This window comes from Amblyomma mixtum, chromosome 7, assembly GCF_055824585.1.
Source record: "Amblyomma mixtum isolate Tamu chromosome 7, ASM5582458v1, whole genome shotgun sequence".
Lineage (NCBI taxonomy): Eukaryota > Metazoa > Arthropoda > Arachnida > Ixodida > Ixodidae > Amblyomma > Amblyomma mixtum.
This window is the reverse complement of record NC_143018.1, coordinates 38,968,674-38,986,334: the sequence shown is the minus strand read 5'-3', so window position 1 is coordinate 38,986,334 and position 17,661 is coordinate 38,968,674. Positions and strand designations below refer to the sequence as shown.

The 17,661-nt window shown below is 44.3% G+C and overlaps 1 protein-coding gene across 1 annotated transcript in view; it reads right to left on the bottom strand.

The window, feature by feature from the left end:
• Window positions 1-6,895: 6,895 nt before the first annotated feature.
• The window catches only part of LOC149335735 (uncharacterized), a 45,570-nt gene continuing 34,804 nt past the window's right edge, over window positions 6,896-17,661 (bottom strand). The window contains exons 6-7 of the mRNA XM_089552338.1: window positions 16,982-17,196; window positions 6,896-15,633 (exon numbers count right to left, since the gene is read on the bottom strand). Of these exons, the coding sequence (XP_089408464.1) occupies window positions 15,480-15,633; window positions 16,982-17,196 (369 nt within the window). The 3' untranslated portion in view covers window positions 6,896-15,479. The remainder of the gene's footprint in view (window positions 15,634-16,981; window positions 17,197-17,661) is intronic.

Sequence of the window (17,661 nt, the reverse complement as noted above, 5' to 3'; positions counted from 1 at the left end):
TAAAACATACCTAGATCCTGTTTCTCGCCTTCAAAAACGAGCTATTCGTATGATAACTTATTCAAATAATACATACCCCAGCAGGCCACTCTTTCAGCAGCTTTGTATCTTACCCCTATCAATGGCATATAAACTGAAGATAGCTGAAATAGTAAACAATGTAATAAAATCTAACAACCCCCTGCCCCTTAGTTTATTTAGATTACCAATGAAACAAACAAGAGCTGCAACTAACAATCTATTTAATTTACCACCTTGTTACAATATGTATGGCCGGAGACTCCTAGAATACAGCGGAGCCCATGTGTGGAATGAAATCCCGAATGAAGTTAAAGAAAAAAATAACTTTTCGGCATCTTTAAAACACTATTTTATTTCCATGGAAATGTAGGAATGAATTCAATTGTGTGTGCTATTCTTGAAGTTTTTTATTTTAAGCGGTCTGCAGTAATATTGTGCTTGTTTTGTATTTGGACCCCTCACTAGCCGTAAAGGCTATGGGTCCAACCAACAGTTTGTGTACTGTTTCTGAGAATAAAGAAAAAAATAAAAAAATGATATTACGTACACGCTGCACTGCTGGATCTTTGGGCGCCTGTGAATTTTATTTATTTTTTTCACATTTTCAGAAGCTTGTGAGGGAACCAACAATCAAGACAACTTGCTTTTAGTTGCCTTGAAATAATTGCACAAAAATGCAGCTGTTTGGTTTTGTGATGAAATGCACTTTAGGTTTTGTCATACACCTTGTTATTTTATCAGTTCTGCACTTACATGTGGAAGTTACAAAACACTGCATCACAGTGGGCGTCAGTGATGAGGACAGAACTACCAGTTTAAGTACGGCACTAGGCAGATTTGGATAGCGATGGAGAAGGAAATTCACTACACTTACACTGATGTGCTGTAGACAGCTCGGTGGTTGTAAACATGCTCACTGAGCCAAATATCAGCACTCAGTGAAGGTTTTCTTGGGCTCTTTCAAACTGCTATGGCTGGAAACAAGGATGAATTTTCTCTGTGTGGTGAGTCATAAAAGCTATTGAATTTGCTACGGTTAATGTTGCCTATTTCAAAGTTGCAAACTGGTATGAGGTCAATATGTGCTCCCTCACTTTTAGCCTGAACATTGTTTGCAGTTACTAATTGTGCCTGACCTAGCAAGAGTAAAACTTTGTTCTGCAGAGGCATGCCATTATTATATAGATGCAGTACCCAAGCATCCACGCCTTCCATTTAGAGCCAGTCCTGTCAAGAGTCAATGAAAGCACACCACAGGACTGGTGTGCTTTCTACTGCGCTAACATGAACTGCTAACTACTGCTCAAAGTTATTTAAATAACACTGGAACCTTAAACAGTACGAGGGGGTACCCAAAAGAAACCGAACTAATTTTTTGAATCGGCAGAGCTTCTGTGGTACTGCGTTTTGCCACTAGGAGCGCATAGAACGAACATTCCAGAGTCAGTCAGCCGAGTGCCGTCGCTAAAGGAGGTCAGACTAGTTTAGGCAGAGTTTTTGAGTGACGACTGTTTTGTGTGAGTGTCGTTTTTGCAATGGCTGATTTTCGTGAACAGCTTGCGCGGTGAAATTTTGATTTTTGCCCGGAAAAAGTTGAATGGAAACTCTTGAAATATTCAGAAAGACTTTCAAGGACGATGCTATGGGGACAACTCAAGTGTTCCTGAATCAAAGCAACAATCGTGCCAATGGAAAACTTCAAATTCACCTCGCCTCAAGAAAGCTCGTCAGGTGAAACCGAACCTCAAAAGAATGCCGATTTGTTTTTTCGACATGAGAGGAGTCGTCCATTCAGAATTTGTTCCGCAGGGTCAGACAGTTAACCAGGGCTTCTACTTGGATGTTTTGAAAAGATTGGGCAACAGTGTGCGGTGGAAGCGGCCTGATTTGTTGCAGACAGGTGACTGGCTTTTCCACCATGGCAATGCCCCTGCTCACACTGCCCCGTCTCTACGACAATTTTGACCAAAAATGGCATGGCCTCTGTTCCTCAACCCTCATACTCACCCGACCTTGCCTCGTGCTACTTTCTTTGTTTCCTAGAATGAAAAGACAGGTGAATGGAAAGCGTTTCGCTGATGTTGCTGAGGTGAAGAAAAAAACGACGGAGGGACTGTCAAGCATCACAAAAAATAAATTTAAACAATGTTTTGAAAAATGAAATGAAAGATTCGACAAACGTATCATTGCAAGCGGAGAGTACTTTGAAGGAAATTGAAGGTCTGCGCTTAAAATGTGAACAAATAAGTTGAAACAAAAATAAGTTCGGTTTCTTTTGGGTACCCCCTCATATATAAAGCTTTTTATTTTTGGTCAGGGTAGCTTGTTGAAAAAGGTTCCCTGGCACTGACAAGAGGGCACCACAGCCAAGAATGTTGGAGGGAGGTCCTCACCCTTGCTCGTGGCAAGGCCCAGAAATTACCTTTTGTTCATACTCCACTCGTCAAACTGCATTTATAATTTTGTCGCAGAGATTCCACGGTTTTACAGATGGCATACTTGATTTTTGGTCGCATTTTAATCTTTTCATATCATTCCTTCCTATTTCACAGAGTATCTTAAGAGCAGCCAGATTTAAATAATCGTTGACTTGGTGCTCGTTGGTTGTAGTTGCCCTTAATGCCAAAAACTCTTAACTCCAGAGATAGGTCAGGTTCAATAGAAACTTCCGTTGTGCCATGAGCTGCTTCGCATTACTGAAAATAAAGTCCATGCTCTCAGTTCAGATATCCTGTGAACTGCGAGAACATTCGAGGCCTTATGCAGTGAGAAAATGCAAGCATCTATTTCCCGCAATGGTCATTTCTCTAAATAGCATCAGCGCCTGACACTTATGTGGTACTACTAAGCCAGACAGCTGCGGCCAGATTCGCCAAGCCATTCAGGATTTGGCAATGATTTAATGTGAAAAAAAGTGCTACAGCTACATTGCGCCACTAAGCATGAGACACCTGTCAGTGGTGGCTCAAAGTGACAGATATATGTCCTGCCAGAATGTACTTATGAAATGCCCAGAACTATTAAGCACAGCTACTTTTTAACACTGGGTTTTTGTCATATGCACCCAGCATCAACGTATTCATTTTTGTAGGCATTGGAGTTCACGACAAGAAGCCAAAGCGAAATGTTTTCTGGTAAAATTAGTTTCATAACAACACCTGCCCATCATCACAGGCTGATAGTACTTTGACACATAATGTATGTTATGGTTAAGGGGGGTTTAACGTCCCAAAGCAATTCAGGCTATGAGGGACGTCGTAGTGAAGGGCTCTGGAAGTTTTGACCACCAGGGGTTCTTTAACGTGCACTGACATTGCACAGCACACAGGCCTCTAGAATTTCACTTCAATCGAAATTAAAACATATCACAACATATAGTTAAGAACTTCTTGTTGGGCGAGTTGGTGCATACTGTTGTAGGTACGAATTGCGCACAAAAGACACACACAGGAAAACACACGAGAGAGACTGAAAGAGCGCAAACTATCAACTGGTGTTTATTAGATTCAGTGCCGCTTTACAGGCAGTGTGCACACGTGCCTACAAAGAGGGGAAGGAGAGGATAAGGAGAGGATAATAAACACCAGTTGATAGTTTGCGCTCTTTCAGTCTCTCTAGTGTGTTTTCCTGTGTGCGTCTTTTGTGCGCAATTCGTACCTACAACATCACAACATATGTAAGCGAACATGTATTGACATGAATATTGAAACATAACGTACTAAACTACGACCTACGAAAGTAACGACTCAGCACTTTAATGCTTTCGTATTCTCACACGTAAGCAGTCATAAGTGCCTCTACCGGATTTATCTGCTATCCATCAGGGACATGTTTATAGTCAGCTGTTTTGTGCTCGTTAAAAGGGCCCAGGAAGGCGGGGGGGGGGGGGGGGGGGGGTAGTTTTATTAACAGGACCTGGTTGCTGTACGTAGCATGACATGCAATAAAATTTGATAAAAAAATGTCAAAAGTTTTTGTTTCTGTCAGCAGCAATAAAAAATGGTATGAACAAAGCACCCTGGTGGTGGTGTGACCTGTTAGCTGTACAGTAAGACTGCATTCTTAGTTGCAATATTTCTTTGCTGCATGCTCTTAGATTCACGAGCTTGCAATGGCAATAGTAGTAATGAAAGCTACATTGCAACGCTGAACAAACAGCTTGTTATTTGTCCTTCGGATTTAATTTCTTGCTGCAAACTAGCGGTCCAATTCAATGAGGCATCAGAATGATTGCTTTTTATTATTTTTCCTTGTGTCCCATAAGTGGCGCAAAAAATGGGACATTGGCACATTTTTTTAGCCTGTGTAATGAAAGTTTAAAGGTGATTCTCTCCTTCAGGGGATGCATCATTTACATTTTCAGAGATTATGAAGAAAGCATAAAAAAAGTTGGCAGTGGCTTAGCTCTGCTATGCAAGGATATACGTAGCATAGCATGAGGTGAGGGCGAGGTGTCTACATCTTGGTGGACACCCGAACCAGAGGGAAGGTGCAAAACTGCCCTCTTGAAACAGTGGACACCTCAACCATGCTTTAAGCTAAGTGGGGGTAGTGCGCTGAATGCATTGGCATTGACAATGTTGTGCCAGAAACGCAGTGCTGAAGCCACTGGCCAGCGTTCCTTGTGTTCATTGGCATTTGTTCCTAGTGTTCATTGGCGTTGACCACGTTTTACACTCCGATCAGTTTAAGGAAAGGAAGTGCGCATAATGGCTCCCTGGGTCAGTGGACGAGAGAGATGTGGGCTGCAGGCATTGACAAGATTGTGCTCATTGTGTTCATTGGCGTTGGCAAGTTTTACACTCTGATCATTTTAAGGAATGGAAGGCGAGTGCCCACAGTGAGGCAGGTAGTGATGTCACTCACTTGCTCCTGGCGCATGCACAGCACAGCTCTCCAGCAGCCACGCGAAACTGCTCAACCTCAGCCAGTGTAGCTCACGCTACAAAACTGTAAATTATGGGGGTTTAGGTTTAGGTTTGGTTTATGGGGTTTAACGTCCCAAAGCGACTAAGGCTATGAGAGACGCCGTAGTGGAGGGCTCCGGAAATTTCGACCACCTGGGGTTCTTTAACGTGCACTGACATCGCACAGTACACGGGCCTCTAGAACTTCTCCTCCAAAGAAATTCAACCGCCGCGTCTTTCGGGTCAGCAGCCGAGCACCGTAACCACTGAGCCACCGCGGCGGGGCAATTATGGGGGTTTAACGTCAAGAAGTGACATATGGGGCTATGAAGGGTGCCGCAGAGGAGGGCTCCTGATTAATTTTGCCAACCTGGAGTTCTTCAACGTGCGCCGACACCACACAGTGTATGGGTGTATTTGCGTTTCGCCTCCATCAAAATGCGGCCGGCGGCGACCCTGGGATCAGCAGCTGAAAGCCAGAGCCACGGAGCCTCCCAGGGGACGCGGAGGAAATGCAGTGTTAATATTGGCTGAGACATTCTTTGTTGTGCGTATGAAAATTTTAAAAATGTGCTCGCAGTATTTCGAAGCTATAGTTTCAGCCACATACTTTCACACAGCGCACATGGTCAGAGTAGACGGTACTGCTAAGCTATTTCACACGCACACAGCAAAACTGAAATGCATAACTCACAATAGTAAAGCTGAGAAGTTGAGAAATTGAAATCTACCAGTCTTGCAGGAATCACAGGAAACAGTAGCAGACATTCAAATTGCAAACAGAATTCATACTGCTGAAGGCTCAGCGCTCAAGAGCTGGTTTGCAAGCCTTTAATATTTACTTTTTTACTGATTAAACTTTTATCTACATCCGAGTGCCACTGAAGGCAAGTGCCATATGTATGCCAATTAGCATCATGTCCAATTAGCACCTGTTATATCACTTTGCTGTTTGCTCTCTAAAATCTTGCATGCAGTCAAAAACAAAAGTGTTAATAAAGAGTAGATTCAAAACTAAGAGCCCACCCGCGCGTTTTTAAGGTTTACACCAGCAGTGCAACACAGTCTTTAAAGGGACACTGAGGAGAAATTGAAGTTCGCTTGTATCGACAGAATACCAGCTCCTGATTACAAAAACGCCACTCATACTGACAACAAAGCTCTTGTAACGTAGAAAAGAGCAAGAACCAAAATACAGGTATCGCCGCCACAGGCCAAACTCGCAAGTACAAGCGTGATGACGTCATAGGAAAAAGCAGTGTTGCTAGAACCAATGGTTCTAGCAACTCTAGGACCCGAGAAGCCACAAATCCCTGAGGCGCAGCCAATGCATGCGCAAATGTCCTTGACCTCGCCAGATGGTGCCACGTGCCCGGCAGCTACGCGCGCTCCTGAAGCATCGGGACCAATCAGCGCCTGTTTTCCGGCGGTAGGCGGGCTCCCGGTATTCCGCTAGCGGTAACAAGGTACACGGTATGCTAAAGGTGTCTATTTGCAAGACCTTCGTTGACGACTTCCAGAACGAGATCCATCGTAACGCTGGCAAAACGCCAGTGCAAACGTAATCGAAGCGACTGTAGCGACGGCCGCAATAGCCGATAGATGCCTTCAACGTGCTGCCGGCGGTAGCTTTCTTTTCGGCTGCTGCTAGGCCGCACTGCTGGCCGCCAGAAATCACGGAGTCTGTGGTACGTCATGCGCACGTCATGTTTCACGTCACTTAGTCCTGTGTCGTCATACGAGAATCCCAAGTTTGAATCAGAGTGGCGGGAAAAACTTTTTCAACTTCGAATCCAAATTTCTAAGAAATAAATGCATCTTTCGCTGCCGGCCAAGTGGCAACAAAGCCATGACATGCCGAACTATCGGATTTTGCTATAAAAAAAATATTAATGGTGCTCTCCTCAGTGTCCTTTTAACATAGCTACGAGAACTATGTACCTTACAAATCAACACAGAAAAAACAGTGAATTTTTACTGAACATTTACTGATAAAAAGAACATGACTCAAACAGAGCTGACCATGCTGAGCACACAAATATTGGTCAAACAAATGCGCAGAACACAAATATGCATCATTGAGCACTTCAGCTTCACACAAATGACTCGGTTAAAAAAAAATAAAAAGTTTAAGCTCATGCTGTTTGTCTCTTCAAACAAAACTAAGAGCAGCTGAAAATGCATTCCGAGCAAAAATGATCTGTAGACAATGGGAGAATGTTGATAAAGAAACACCCGTACCCAACAACTTTAGAGAATAAGGCTTAAGTGTAATTCTCGAACAGACATGCTTTTTGCACGTGCATAAGCAAATTAAGTGGTTCTGTTTGAATACCCTCCTGGAAACGAAAAATCCATATCAATTTACGCTCTGGTTTCTTTTATGTGCCAGTCAGTACAAAATTCATGCACTGGTGTAATACACCTCAATAAAAAATAAAAGAAAAAGCTTGCATTTCACATGCCCTGCTGACGGCATGAGAGGAGCAGTGTGGTGGAGTAAATCCGACTGTGACTGACTACCACGATGGAAGAAGTCCACGCAACATTTCCGCACAGCACTCAGGTACTCAGTTGGAAAGGCATCTACTTACACTACAACAGGTTGACTGCACTAAAGGCAAGCACTAACTTTGCTCGCCTCCAAAATGATAAGATTTCGAATAACGTCAACCATGTACAAGGTCAGGCAATGCACGATATCCACCCAAGAGCAGAACAATCTCTTGGCTATAAAATTTATCATGACTTCATACTGAGCACACTTGTCCCGAAAACTACAGAATGAGAAAAAAGAATATTATATCTGTAAGCCAACCAAGATCATGGCCTTTTCTGCATCTATACTCACAACGAGTTTTTTTCCTGTCAGCCCGTCTGTCGCATGCACCAAAACAAAGGCACACATATGAAAGGCCAATATGTAGAGGGGTAATAGATACACACTATCCTCACCTCACCACCGGGTTGAAGTTTCTCTTAATCTAGTGGCCCCTGTGCAGAGCAAGAACACACACGGAAGATTTTGAAGCCGTATGCTCAGCCATGAGTTTGGTTATTACAAACTGCAGGTCCCCTCTGTCATTACAATGGCACAAAATACACCTACATGGTTTCCCTATCAGGCAGTCGTACGCAAAAGTTCATTAAACGAACAACAACTGCAAATTTTACTCGGAACATTTTGAGCTGATCTCATCACATCCTCACACTTCGACATAAGTAATTTTGCAAAATACCTAGTGAAACAGTTTTAAAACAGCAGGCTGTTGACTGGAGCTCATGCTTCGTCAATAACATTGGTGATGCAACAAAGATGTCATTAATGTCAATGACAGAACACTAGCGCATGCGTTGAATAGCAAAACCAGCGACTTCCAAGTACTAGTGACTCTCTGCATCATGTGTCTAATGGCTGAATGCCATTCAGTATCCACTATGGACTGCAACTACCAGCATTTTCTGCAGTAGCCATACCTTATCGAGTTATTGCAAACTAAGGGCAAAACTGGAAGCCAGTGTGAGGAATCGGAGTGTACAAGGTACAATCTTTTTACTGCCAACACAACTACCCAAACGCAGTGTTTCCAAGCTCCTCGAACAGCCATGCGTTTGTGTGTGATCTTACACGAGCAATTCTGCACCAGAACCACGCGAGCTGCAGATAGTACAGGCAAAGCAGCTCTTGTCATGCACACACGTGCTTGCTGTAATTAACGTGCACCTACAAATACACCGTTTCTCAACCTTCGAACGCTACCCGGCGAATGACCTTAGTGATTAACATGGCCATTCAATGGGACAGATGACTGTCACTGCCGAAGCCCCATTTTACGATCGTAATAAGCAACTAAAACTCGAACCAGGTTACAATGAAACTGGCGCATTTTGCGAGAATACAGGCAGCTTGGCTGACTGTTGCCCCAGTACTAGTTATTTCTGAACTCATTGTTTGAATTGACAGAGGCATCCTGTACATAAACAGTTCAACAAAACCAGATCCATTCATAATGCATTACAGTCTTACAATGAATTGTAACTGCGTTACTTTTAAACAGTTCTCTGCTTTAAAAACAAGAACACATCCGAAAGTAAAAGTAATACATAGTTATAGGAAGGTCCTAAGGTTTACCTTCGGTGAATCCTCTTCACTTTTTCCAATAACACATGGCCACCCAACAGCAAAATTTCAAGGAGACATCCAGTTTGCAGTAATGTGTGCTTTTTGATGCTTTGCATAGGAGATCATTTTGGCACAAATAGCTGTGGCCACACATCCTACTGACTGTGCTCGCCTGGCCACAATCTGCGCACACAACACTTCTGGACGACTCAACAAGGAGAACGAATTTAATTTGTGAACGCACAGGTCATTCTTGTTGCGTCGAGGATACCTAATCACGAAAATTGAAGGCAGCCTGCATGAAGATTCAACTGGAAGTACACGATGTCTGTTGAACAGAACGATAAAAAAACAGAAGAATTTGATCCTAAAGATTCTTAAATTTAACAAGTAAATTACAGTTCCCCAGCTGACAGCCATGAAACCACTTTCTTGGATTCACAGTATTGTTCGAAGCTCCCTTGAACTCTATTAGTCTGAGGTTTCACTGCAATACTACGAGCAGCCGATGCCAAAGAAACGAGCGGAAACCTGAAGTCAATACCTGCCTGGAATTACTATATACGGAGTTCGCAAAGTCTCTTAATCCTAGCCACAGCATCGTGAGGTAAAAGACCTTACAGACAATAAGAATTCAAACCCACTCTCCTTTCTAAATTTAACACCTTGCCGCATGAAATTAGTAAGAAAAAAGGGCTCAGGTAAGTAGCGTCAATTAAGCAGCACTCCTTTGCATTGCAATGTGAAAACCCAGATGCAAAAAGTAAGAAACCATACGAAGGTTTTAATTAAAAGATTAGTTCAAGCAGAGGCCACCGCAGATTACTAATATAACGAGGCAGGCGCATGCATTGGTTACGACTCTTGAGAAAACCATGCTGACATGATCATCTAACACTAAAAAGTTTCGCGCACACAATGGTTGATTATGGTTCACTCAGGGCCGCAAGCAGCCGAAAGACGCGACACAAGTGTGGTGTGGCCAGAGCTGGAGAGAGAAGACCCCACTGCGAGAACTGGCAACCGAGGTCCCAGTTATAAAGCTCATGGGTCACAGGTGCATAATTGCAAGCACGAAGAAAATTAAGAAAAAAAAACATTTACATGATAATGATGCCTCTCTGCTAATGGCATGAACATGCGGGAAGTGTTTTCGAGTGACATGGAAAGAACACGGATGACAGTCGTAAAGACAGCACCGGACGCAAAGGAAAGGAACACTGTTCAGCAAGGAAATAACAAGGTGATAAAAAATATAACGGATGGCACAACACACAAAAATGGTCTTCCAAGTAACGCAGCGAGCGATGAAGACAAAAAAGCCACTATATGGCAGACTCTATGAATTAAAATAATAAAAGAAGAAGCAAGGTAACCGGACTAAAACGAAGCACAACAAATGCTGCGTACCAGATGAAAAAAGAAAAACAATGCAAACATTTAAACAAAACTTGATGAAAATCAAATATGCAAAACGAAAAGGAGAATGGCTTCAAAGGGAAACTTTTCTCGCTATGCAGCAGCAAACCTTTGCAAACAATGACCAACATATATGACCACACAAAAATGCAAGCCACCACCCTTGGAACATAGATAGAAAGAGTAACATAACTGAAAATACAAACGCACGTAAAAATATGCTGGTGAACGACAACCAAAAAATACTCCTCTATGGTTATTGTATGTGCACACCATTCTCAGAACAAAATAAATCTGACTGGCTCGGGAGTAAAAGTAAAAAGAAAAAAAAAAACTTTTTTTTTTTTCAAGAGTTGTGTTTTGAACACTGCACTTCTTTTGTGTTGTACCAAGAAAAAAAAAAAACGGGGGGCAAAAAGCTGCTGCAGTGTTGCAAACATGATTACATGATGGAGACACATCTCCTGTAGCGATGACTCCCCTATGCAATTTTTTTTTCTCAAGATAATAAACACAAAATTCTCTCGTGACTCGATGGGAGTGAGGACGTACGTGCTCAGCAATGGCTCACGTGACCTGACACTCAGCACGGTGCAAACATTTTGGCACGAGCACTATAAGGTAACACTGGCACAAAAAAAAAAGTGTGCGCCAACTCATATTTTTCTTCTCTTTTTATCTCAAGAAATAAAAACCCTCTTTGTTTTGCCAGTGGTCTTTCAAATGACCAATGCAAATTTGTACTTGCTTGCTTTTTGTTGTTGCCTCGGTTAAGACCTGACTAGCAACCTCTTGAGTCGTCTGGCCCCTCAGCCACATCTCTACACTGTGCTGCACTGACAGGCCAACGAGACGACAATTCGATCGGATGCCTTCTTTCAAGCTGCCCCCGGACATACCAGCCCACGGAAACCAAAGAAACACCTTTTTGGCGAGAGCCATAATGGCCTCGGTCAGTGCCACCCGCTGTGTGGCCCTGAAAGCTGAAACCTACTACAACACACCACTACTACTACAACACACCACCGACCATCTCACACTCTAGCACTTTTCAAAGGAGCTGCAGCCTTTGACCGCACCGATCTATGGAGGGTGCCGCAGATGTGTAACGCACGCTGATGTGTTGTTGCACATACACATCTCTTGACAGATGGGATTGCTGGCAGCTGATGACATCGCACCAGAAGCGAGAAAAATGTGCGATGCCAGCCTTGGATATCACACGAACCTGTGTGTGTAGAGACAGCAACACTGGAGAAGCAAATCAAGAGAGACCGCCTACTTGGCATACTGCGCTAAAATGGATCGCCTGAGCAATACACAAATGTGTAACCGGGAAAAAAGAACTAGCTGGTGCTTCCTTCTCGCAAATTCAATTTTGAGATAAAAATTTCTCATGAAGCTACGAGTGAACCCCACTGCAGCCTTGTAGACATGCAGTGTTTGGAGGTCAGCCATCAACTACCCCAAGCGGTCGTGACAAACCAGGCCTACGAAGCGATTTCGAGATACCGAAGAAACGGTCATTCAGGATACTCCGAGAATCGGTCATCAGCGCTACCCTGTTCCTCTGCACACAGCTCTGCAGTGTACAGCCTTGGTGAAAAGTAACCAGGCCACGCGGTCCACTCTTGAGCTGTGTAGTGGGGCACTTACGACAGTGCAATTCTAATATCTCAGCAATACAGTATCCCAACTTCCTGTTCCAGCAGCCAGCTGGTACCTTTTAAATCAAGATTTTGGCTCAAAAGCATCTCAAAATCAAACCTAAAAGGTGACACACACTCAGGCAAGATGCAAATGATCTATGCGCTGTCAATTAATGATGAAAACGAAAGATAAGAAAACAATTTACGGTATATACTCGTTTAACAGACACACCCCCAACTGGGCTATCCAGAATTATTTCAAGTGTACATAATTTCTCTTGCTTGGTATGTTCCACTGGGAGCTAACAGGCGAAGATAACTGCCGGCGGCATCGATACAACTACAGACGCGTCGTGCCACTAGGCTTAGTGTACCTCACATCGAAGCCAAAGCAAAAGTGCTTTGGATCTAATCATAGTTAATAATAATAGGCCTAACCATATTACCAGTTTGTTATCACACAATAATCACTCATTAAAATGAATGTATAATTGATTTCCGCAAGACCTTCTACAGTCCAGCTTGTGAGAAAGCACGCCATGAAAAGGCCACCTCACACTGACTGCCACGAGTTGGTTCGCACATGTGGAGTGCCGCTTCGAACTACTGATCAAGGCGTACCGCCAGTCCAGCGCCTGATCTTTGGAGGATCTTAATAACTCAGGATCATGTGACATTTGCCAGTAAAGTGATCTAGCAAACTGTTTTACTCTGGGCAGTTAATTTGCTCTGGTCGTCGGGTGTGCGCCCTATCCTCCATACCTTCAATGCATTATGTATTTGAAGGATTCACCGGGGCTGCGTTAATTTATCATAAAAATGCGTGTTGCAGCATAAACTGTGGGATGCATCGAGGCTCCGCTAGAGTTGAATTATTTTATCAAACAATGTCGGCCCCGTGTAAGGGCTGCACCCTGTCAAAATCGCCTAAAAAAATTCGGCCCTTACATGATTATATATTGTATTCCGAGCAAGGGGATTCGGACTCATTTCTTAAGCGTTCAAAAGTGCAGTGCTAATTCACTCTGCCACAGAACCAATGAATTGAGCTTTTTCAATAGTACCCTTATTTGTTATCAAAATTTTTCCTATTCGCCACTAGGTGGCACTGCTTAACCGAATGCTGTGTAACTGCACCATTGAGAGATCGAAGTCATGTCTCAAGGCACCCCTGAACTAGCTCTAAATTTGTGTAGGGCAAGGGTTGTCCCCGTTCAAGACTTTTTGATCTCTGAGGGTGCTGTAAGCGTTCGTTCCGCTGACTTTTGACCAAGGGTGTACATGCTTTGTCGAGCAGAGAAATTTTTCCGTCCACTGTGCTCTGGAGGTGCCCGGCTGAAAATAATACATTCTCCACCTAAAAAATATTTCACATTAATCATGCGACACTTGCAGCGAAAGGATCTGTGCAGTAAGCGTACTCACTTACACTACATGCCACTATGCTTCAGGCACGCAACATCAGACCGATTCCTTGGTCTAAAAACCAAACTTTGTATATAAACTGCCCGATTCGACCTGGAAATCGAAAAATATTCATTCATCGGGACAAAAAACAAGAACCCAGACTTGTATAAGAGGTCAGCACTTGCTTCTCAAGCAAACATCTACCTCTGACCTGGACCAAAAACTGACCAGTCAAGCTCACCAATTAATACCTTCACTCTTGACCATGCACATGCAATCCATTTCATAAATGGCCATTATAAAATGAACAGCCTTCTCTTTCCTATGTACGCAAAAAATGCGGAACAAAAAGTGATGTCCACAGCCTTCATGCAACTTCATTGCTGCGCCAAACTGCTTTGAAAACCTGCCACTGCAATAGGAGAAAAAGAGCACAGGGATAAATCAAAGAAGCGCTGGACGAGAAAAAAAAAAAGAGGGCTGTTCCTCGTCGGGTGGCCAGACAAACCTTGCACACATTCCGTGTAGACGTCGAACACACACTAACTGCTAACTGTCGAAGCGTCTGGAATCCCAAGCAGAAACGAAGCACTGTGTTCAAGAATCGAAATGACATGATGTAACTGGAATCGAATGAGACCCGCCACACCCCAAAGCGCTTTTGACTGCATCCCTTACAAGCTCCAACAATGCTTGGGGAAAGGGATCGAGATGAATATGATGGAACAATGGGAAGCCATAGCCGCACAACGTCGGCAAGATAGGAAGTGCACCACGCACACGCTCAATCCGTTCTTCCGCTCATCCACATCCTTCTACGTCGAGCAAAGACACGCTCTCCTCCTGCTCAGACACGGGACAAACAGGCAGCACGGGGAACCTAGCATCTGTGAGGATTGGCTATCGCCAGGACAGCAGGCTGGCTGAGAAAAGAGTCTAGTCAAGAAGGCAACCAGAAAAGCAAAAAAAAAAAAAAATGGCGGGGGAAGAAAGGAAGAAAGAAAGCTTCTCCTGGCCTAGCTGAAAACAAGCTCAAAATCCCAAGAGCATCAGATTTCAAGCCAAAGGCATTGCGACAGAGCGAAGCATTCCATTCAAGATCAGCTCCGAATTTCGCAACCACCATAAAACAACAGCGCGGCTGGCCCAAATATGCTCAGCTCTATCATAAAACTGCCAAGAAAACAGAGAAGGAGAGAATAGCGAAAATTGCAGCCTGCTAGTGGCCCCTCCACCACTCCTCAGTCCTGCCTCATCAAACCCATCACACAAAACAAAGAAACGCCTCCTCGCCACAACCTCCAACAATGGTTGCCGTAACAGTCCTCGTGTCTTGTACCAACGGGAAGCATGCATAAGCATAACTCGGACACTTTGACGGCACTGAAGCATTCTGCAACGTCACACAAGGTTGCAAAGCGCCCTTCATGCTGCTGCTGAGCAGTTACGCCGCCCCTGGTTGTTGCTGTTGCGAGGCTCCACTGCATCGCATCGTTCCGAACCAACACGTCCGCCTTCCTCCGTGCAGCCTGGTGCTCTCAGGGCGCACCGATGTACCTCGGACCACCATGCATTTCACAGCAACGAGCTAGCGTGCAAACACTGCAATCGTTCTTTTTTTGGCCTTTCACTTCAATCCAGTGAGACCTGCTGCACGTTTCCACAGCCGTGCTTCAGAGTAACCGGGCTTGCCACAGGGGCTCGAGCTTTTGCACGCAGCTGCGTGCCTTGTGCAGCAAAAAGGCTCACGCACACACTGCAACCTTGCCTGCACTGTTGAGCATCCGTCGGCACTAAATCAGACTTCGCCGCTCAGCGCGGACGCATGCGCATTCCCTGGCAAAGGGCATCCGTCAGCGAGGGGATCTCCTCCCGAGCAGGGATCTCCTCCCGAGGGGATCTCCTCCCGAGTCCAAAGAAGACACGTGTCGACTCTCCTGTTGGAGGCCGTGCTCAGATGCTGGTGGAGTAGGAGCGCTTGCGCTTCCAACAGTCGGGATGGACCTTCTTGACCTCGTCGGCACGGACCTTGGCCTCCTGTGAGTACAGCTTCTTCTCTTCGGACTTCATCTTGCGCCACTGGTCGCCCAGCATCACGCTGATGGCCCTGCGTTGAACGTAGAGAGTCGAGTGTGAAGTAGGTGCGCACATTTTTATGAAGACTACCCCGAGCACTGCATTAAACTTGACTCCTGTCCTAGCAGTGACAACGTTCTGAAGCAGGAAATACCCCCCTGTGATATGAGCACAGACAAGCAGATAAGATCACACTTAAAAGAAAAAAAAAGGACAGATGTTGTTAATAGAGATACCATTGGGGAACAAAGGCTGCTGGCGAAGCAATTTTGGGACATAGGCACCATGTCTATCAGCGATTACATCATTTCTCAAGCAGGAATTACAAAATGAGCGATTAACTTTTAACTTTCACTTGCACAAGCATGGTCTTGATTTGGCAGCTAATAATGCAGCTGTCGGCTTCGTTTGTAGCTCATGCATCCTAGAGACTTTTGTTCCGGACTGTACATGTACCATTGGCACTAGGTGGCAGTAATGCAGTACAATATAAGCAATGTGGGCAACCGAATGCACTTTAATGAATAATCTTTTTCATGAGTGTAAATATTTAAGTACTTGCAAAGTTTGGGATTGCTCATAAATGCACTTCAGTTTGTGAATCGAGGAAGCGTGCACTAAAGTGCTCAATATATTTGTCGGCCTCTACACATAGACAGTGTGTGCTAGCTTAGAACTTTCAGGCTTGTTTTCTCGAAAGTTTGTTTTGAGCTTAATACCTTGTTCGTGGAAAGCGTAGCGCAGCAGTCTCAGATTTATCATTTAGGCTAACATGTTTTTATTACATGGTAATTAGAGCATGATACATTCTAGACATAAAAGAAGGTGCATATTGTGTCCTTTAAAAAAAAAGCAGAGAAATTAAAAAAAAAAAATTAAGAAAGCCTTGATTTACACCACACTTCTTAGTAAATATTAAAAGGATTTACAGGCCTGTAGCGTTTTTCTGTCATGCTAGGCTTTCCACAAGCAATCAACATGGGGACAACAATAAACAATGATAAAAGGGAACCTACTGAAGCTGCCATTGTGAAACTTTATATCTGACTGTCTGATGCTATTGTAAGCCAGTCTGCCAAATTTCACCACTCTAAGTTGAAAAATAGAAAAGTTGCCTTCGATCCCTTCATCCCCCCTTAAAGTTTATTTTTGGTTGAAATATTTTAGTACAACAGGGAGATGCCAAAAAGTGTACTCTTCAAAAATCGACTTTCTTTTGCGATTTTTGAGATATGATCCCCACTCCCCCCTTAAAGCTTCTACTGTTATTCAACTGAGATGTCAAACAGAACTGAATTGCCTGATTCCGTGCCCAGCTAGGCGCATGACATTCACAGTATTTCGATAGCAGTGCATTTTGTTCCTAGGGCATGCCGTACCTGTTGTCCTTGCCAGGGTGCAGGTGCGAATACTCGCCGCGGTGCTTCTGAGCAAACAGCATGAAGCCATTCATGGGCCGCCGAGGCTTGGCCGGGTCGGGGCACGATGTGTGGCGTGTCCTGGTGTTGACCGACTTCTTGGACGGGGAGCACTGCACCGACACTGCTGCCGGTTCCGAAGGCGCCGTGGGCGTTGGTGGGGCTGCTATGCAGTGCTGCACAGAAACGGTGCAGTCACAAGGATATCTGCAAGTCTGGTTTTGCTAGCAGCAATTTGCTGCTAACCAATAACGAAAAAAATTACTGGTTCTTTGGGAAAGGAAGGTAGCAGTAGTAGTAGTAGTAGTAGTAGTAGTAGTAGTAGTAGTAGTAGTAGTAGTAGTAGTAGTAGTTTGGTTTGGTTTATGGGGTTTAACGTCCCAAAGCAACTAAGGCTATGAGAGACGCCGTAGTGGAGGGCTCTGGGAATTTCGACAACCTGGGGTTCTTTAACGTCACTGACATCGCACAGTACACGGGCCTCTAGAATTTCTCCTCCAAAGAAATTCAACCGCCGCGGCCGGGATCGAACCCGCGTCCTTCGGGTCAGCAGCCGAGCACCATAACCACTGAGCCACCGCGGCGGCAGTAGTAGTAGTAGTAGTAGTAGTAGTAGTAGTAGTAGTAGTAATGAAGTCTCA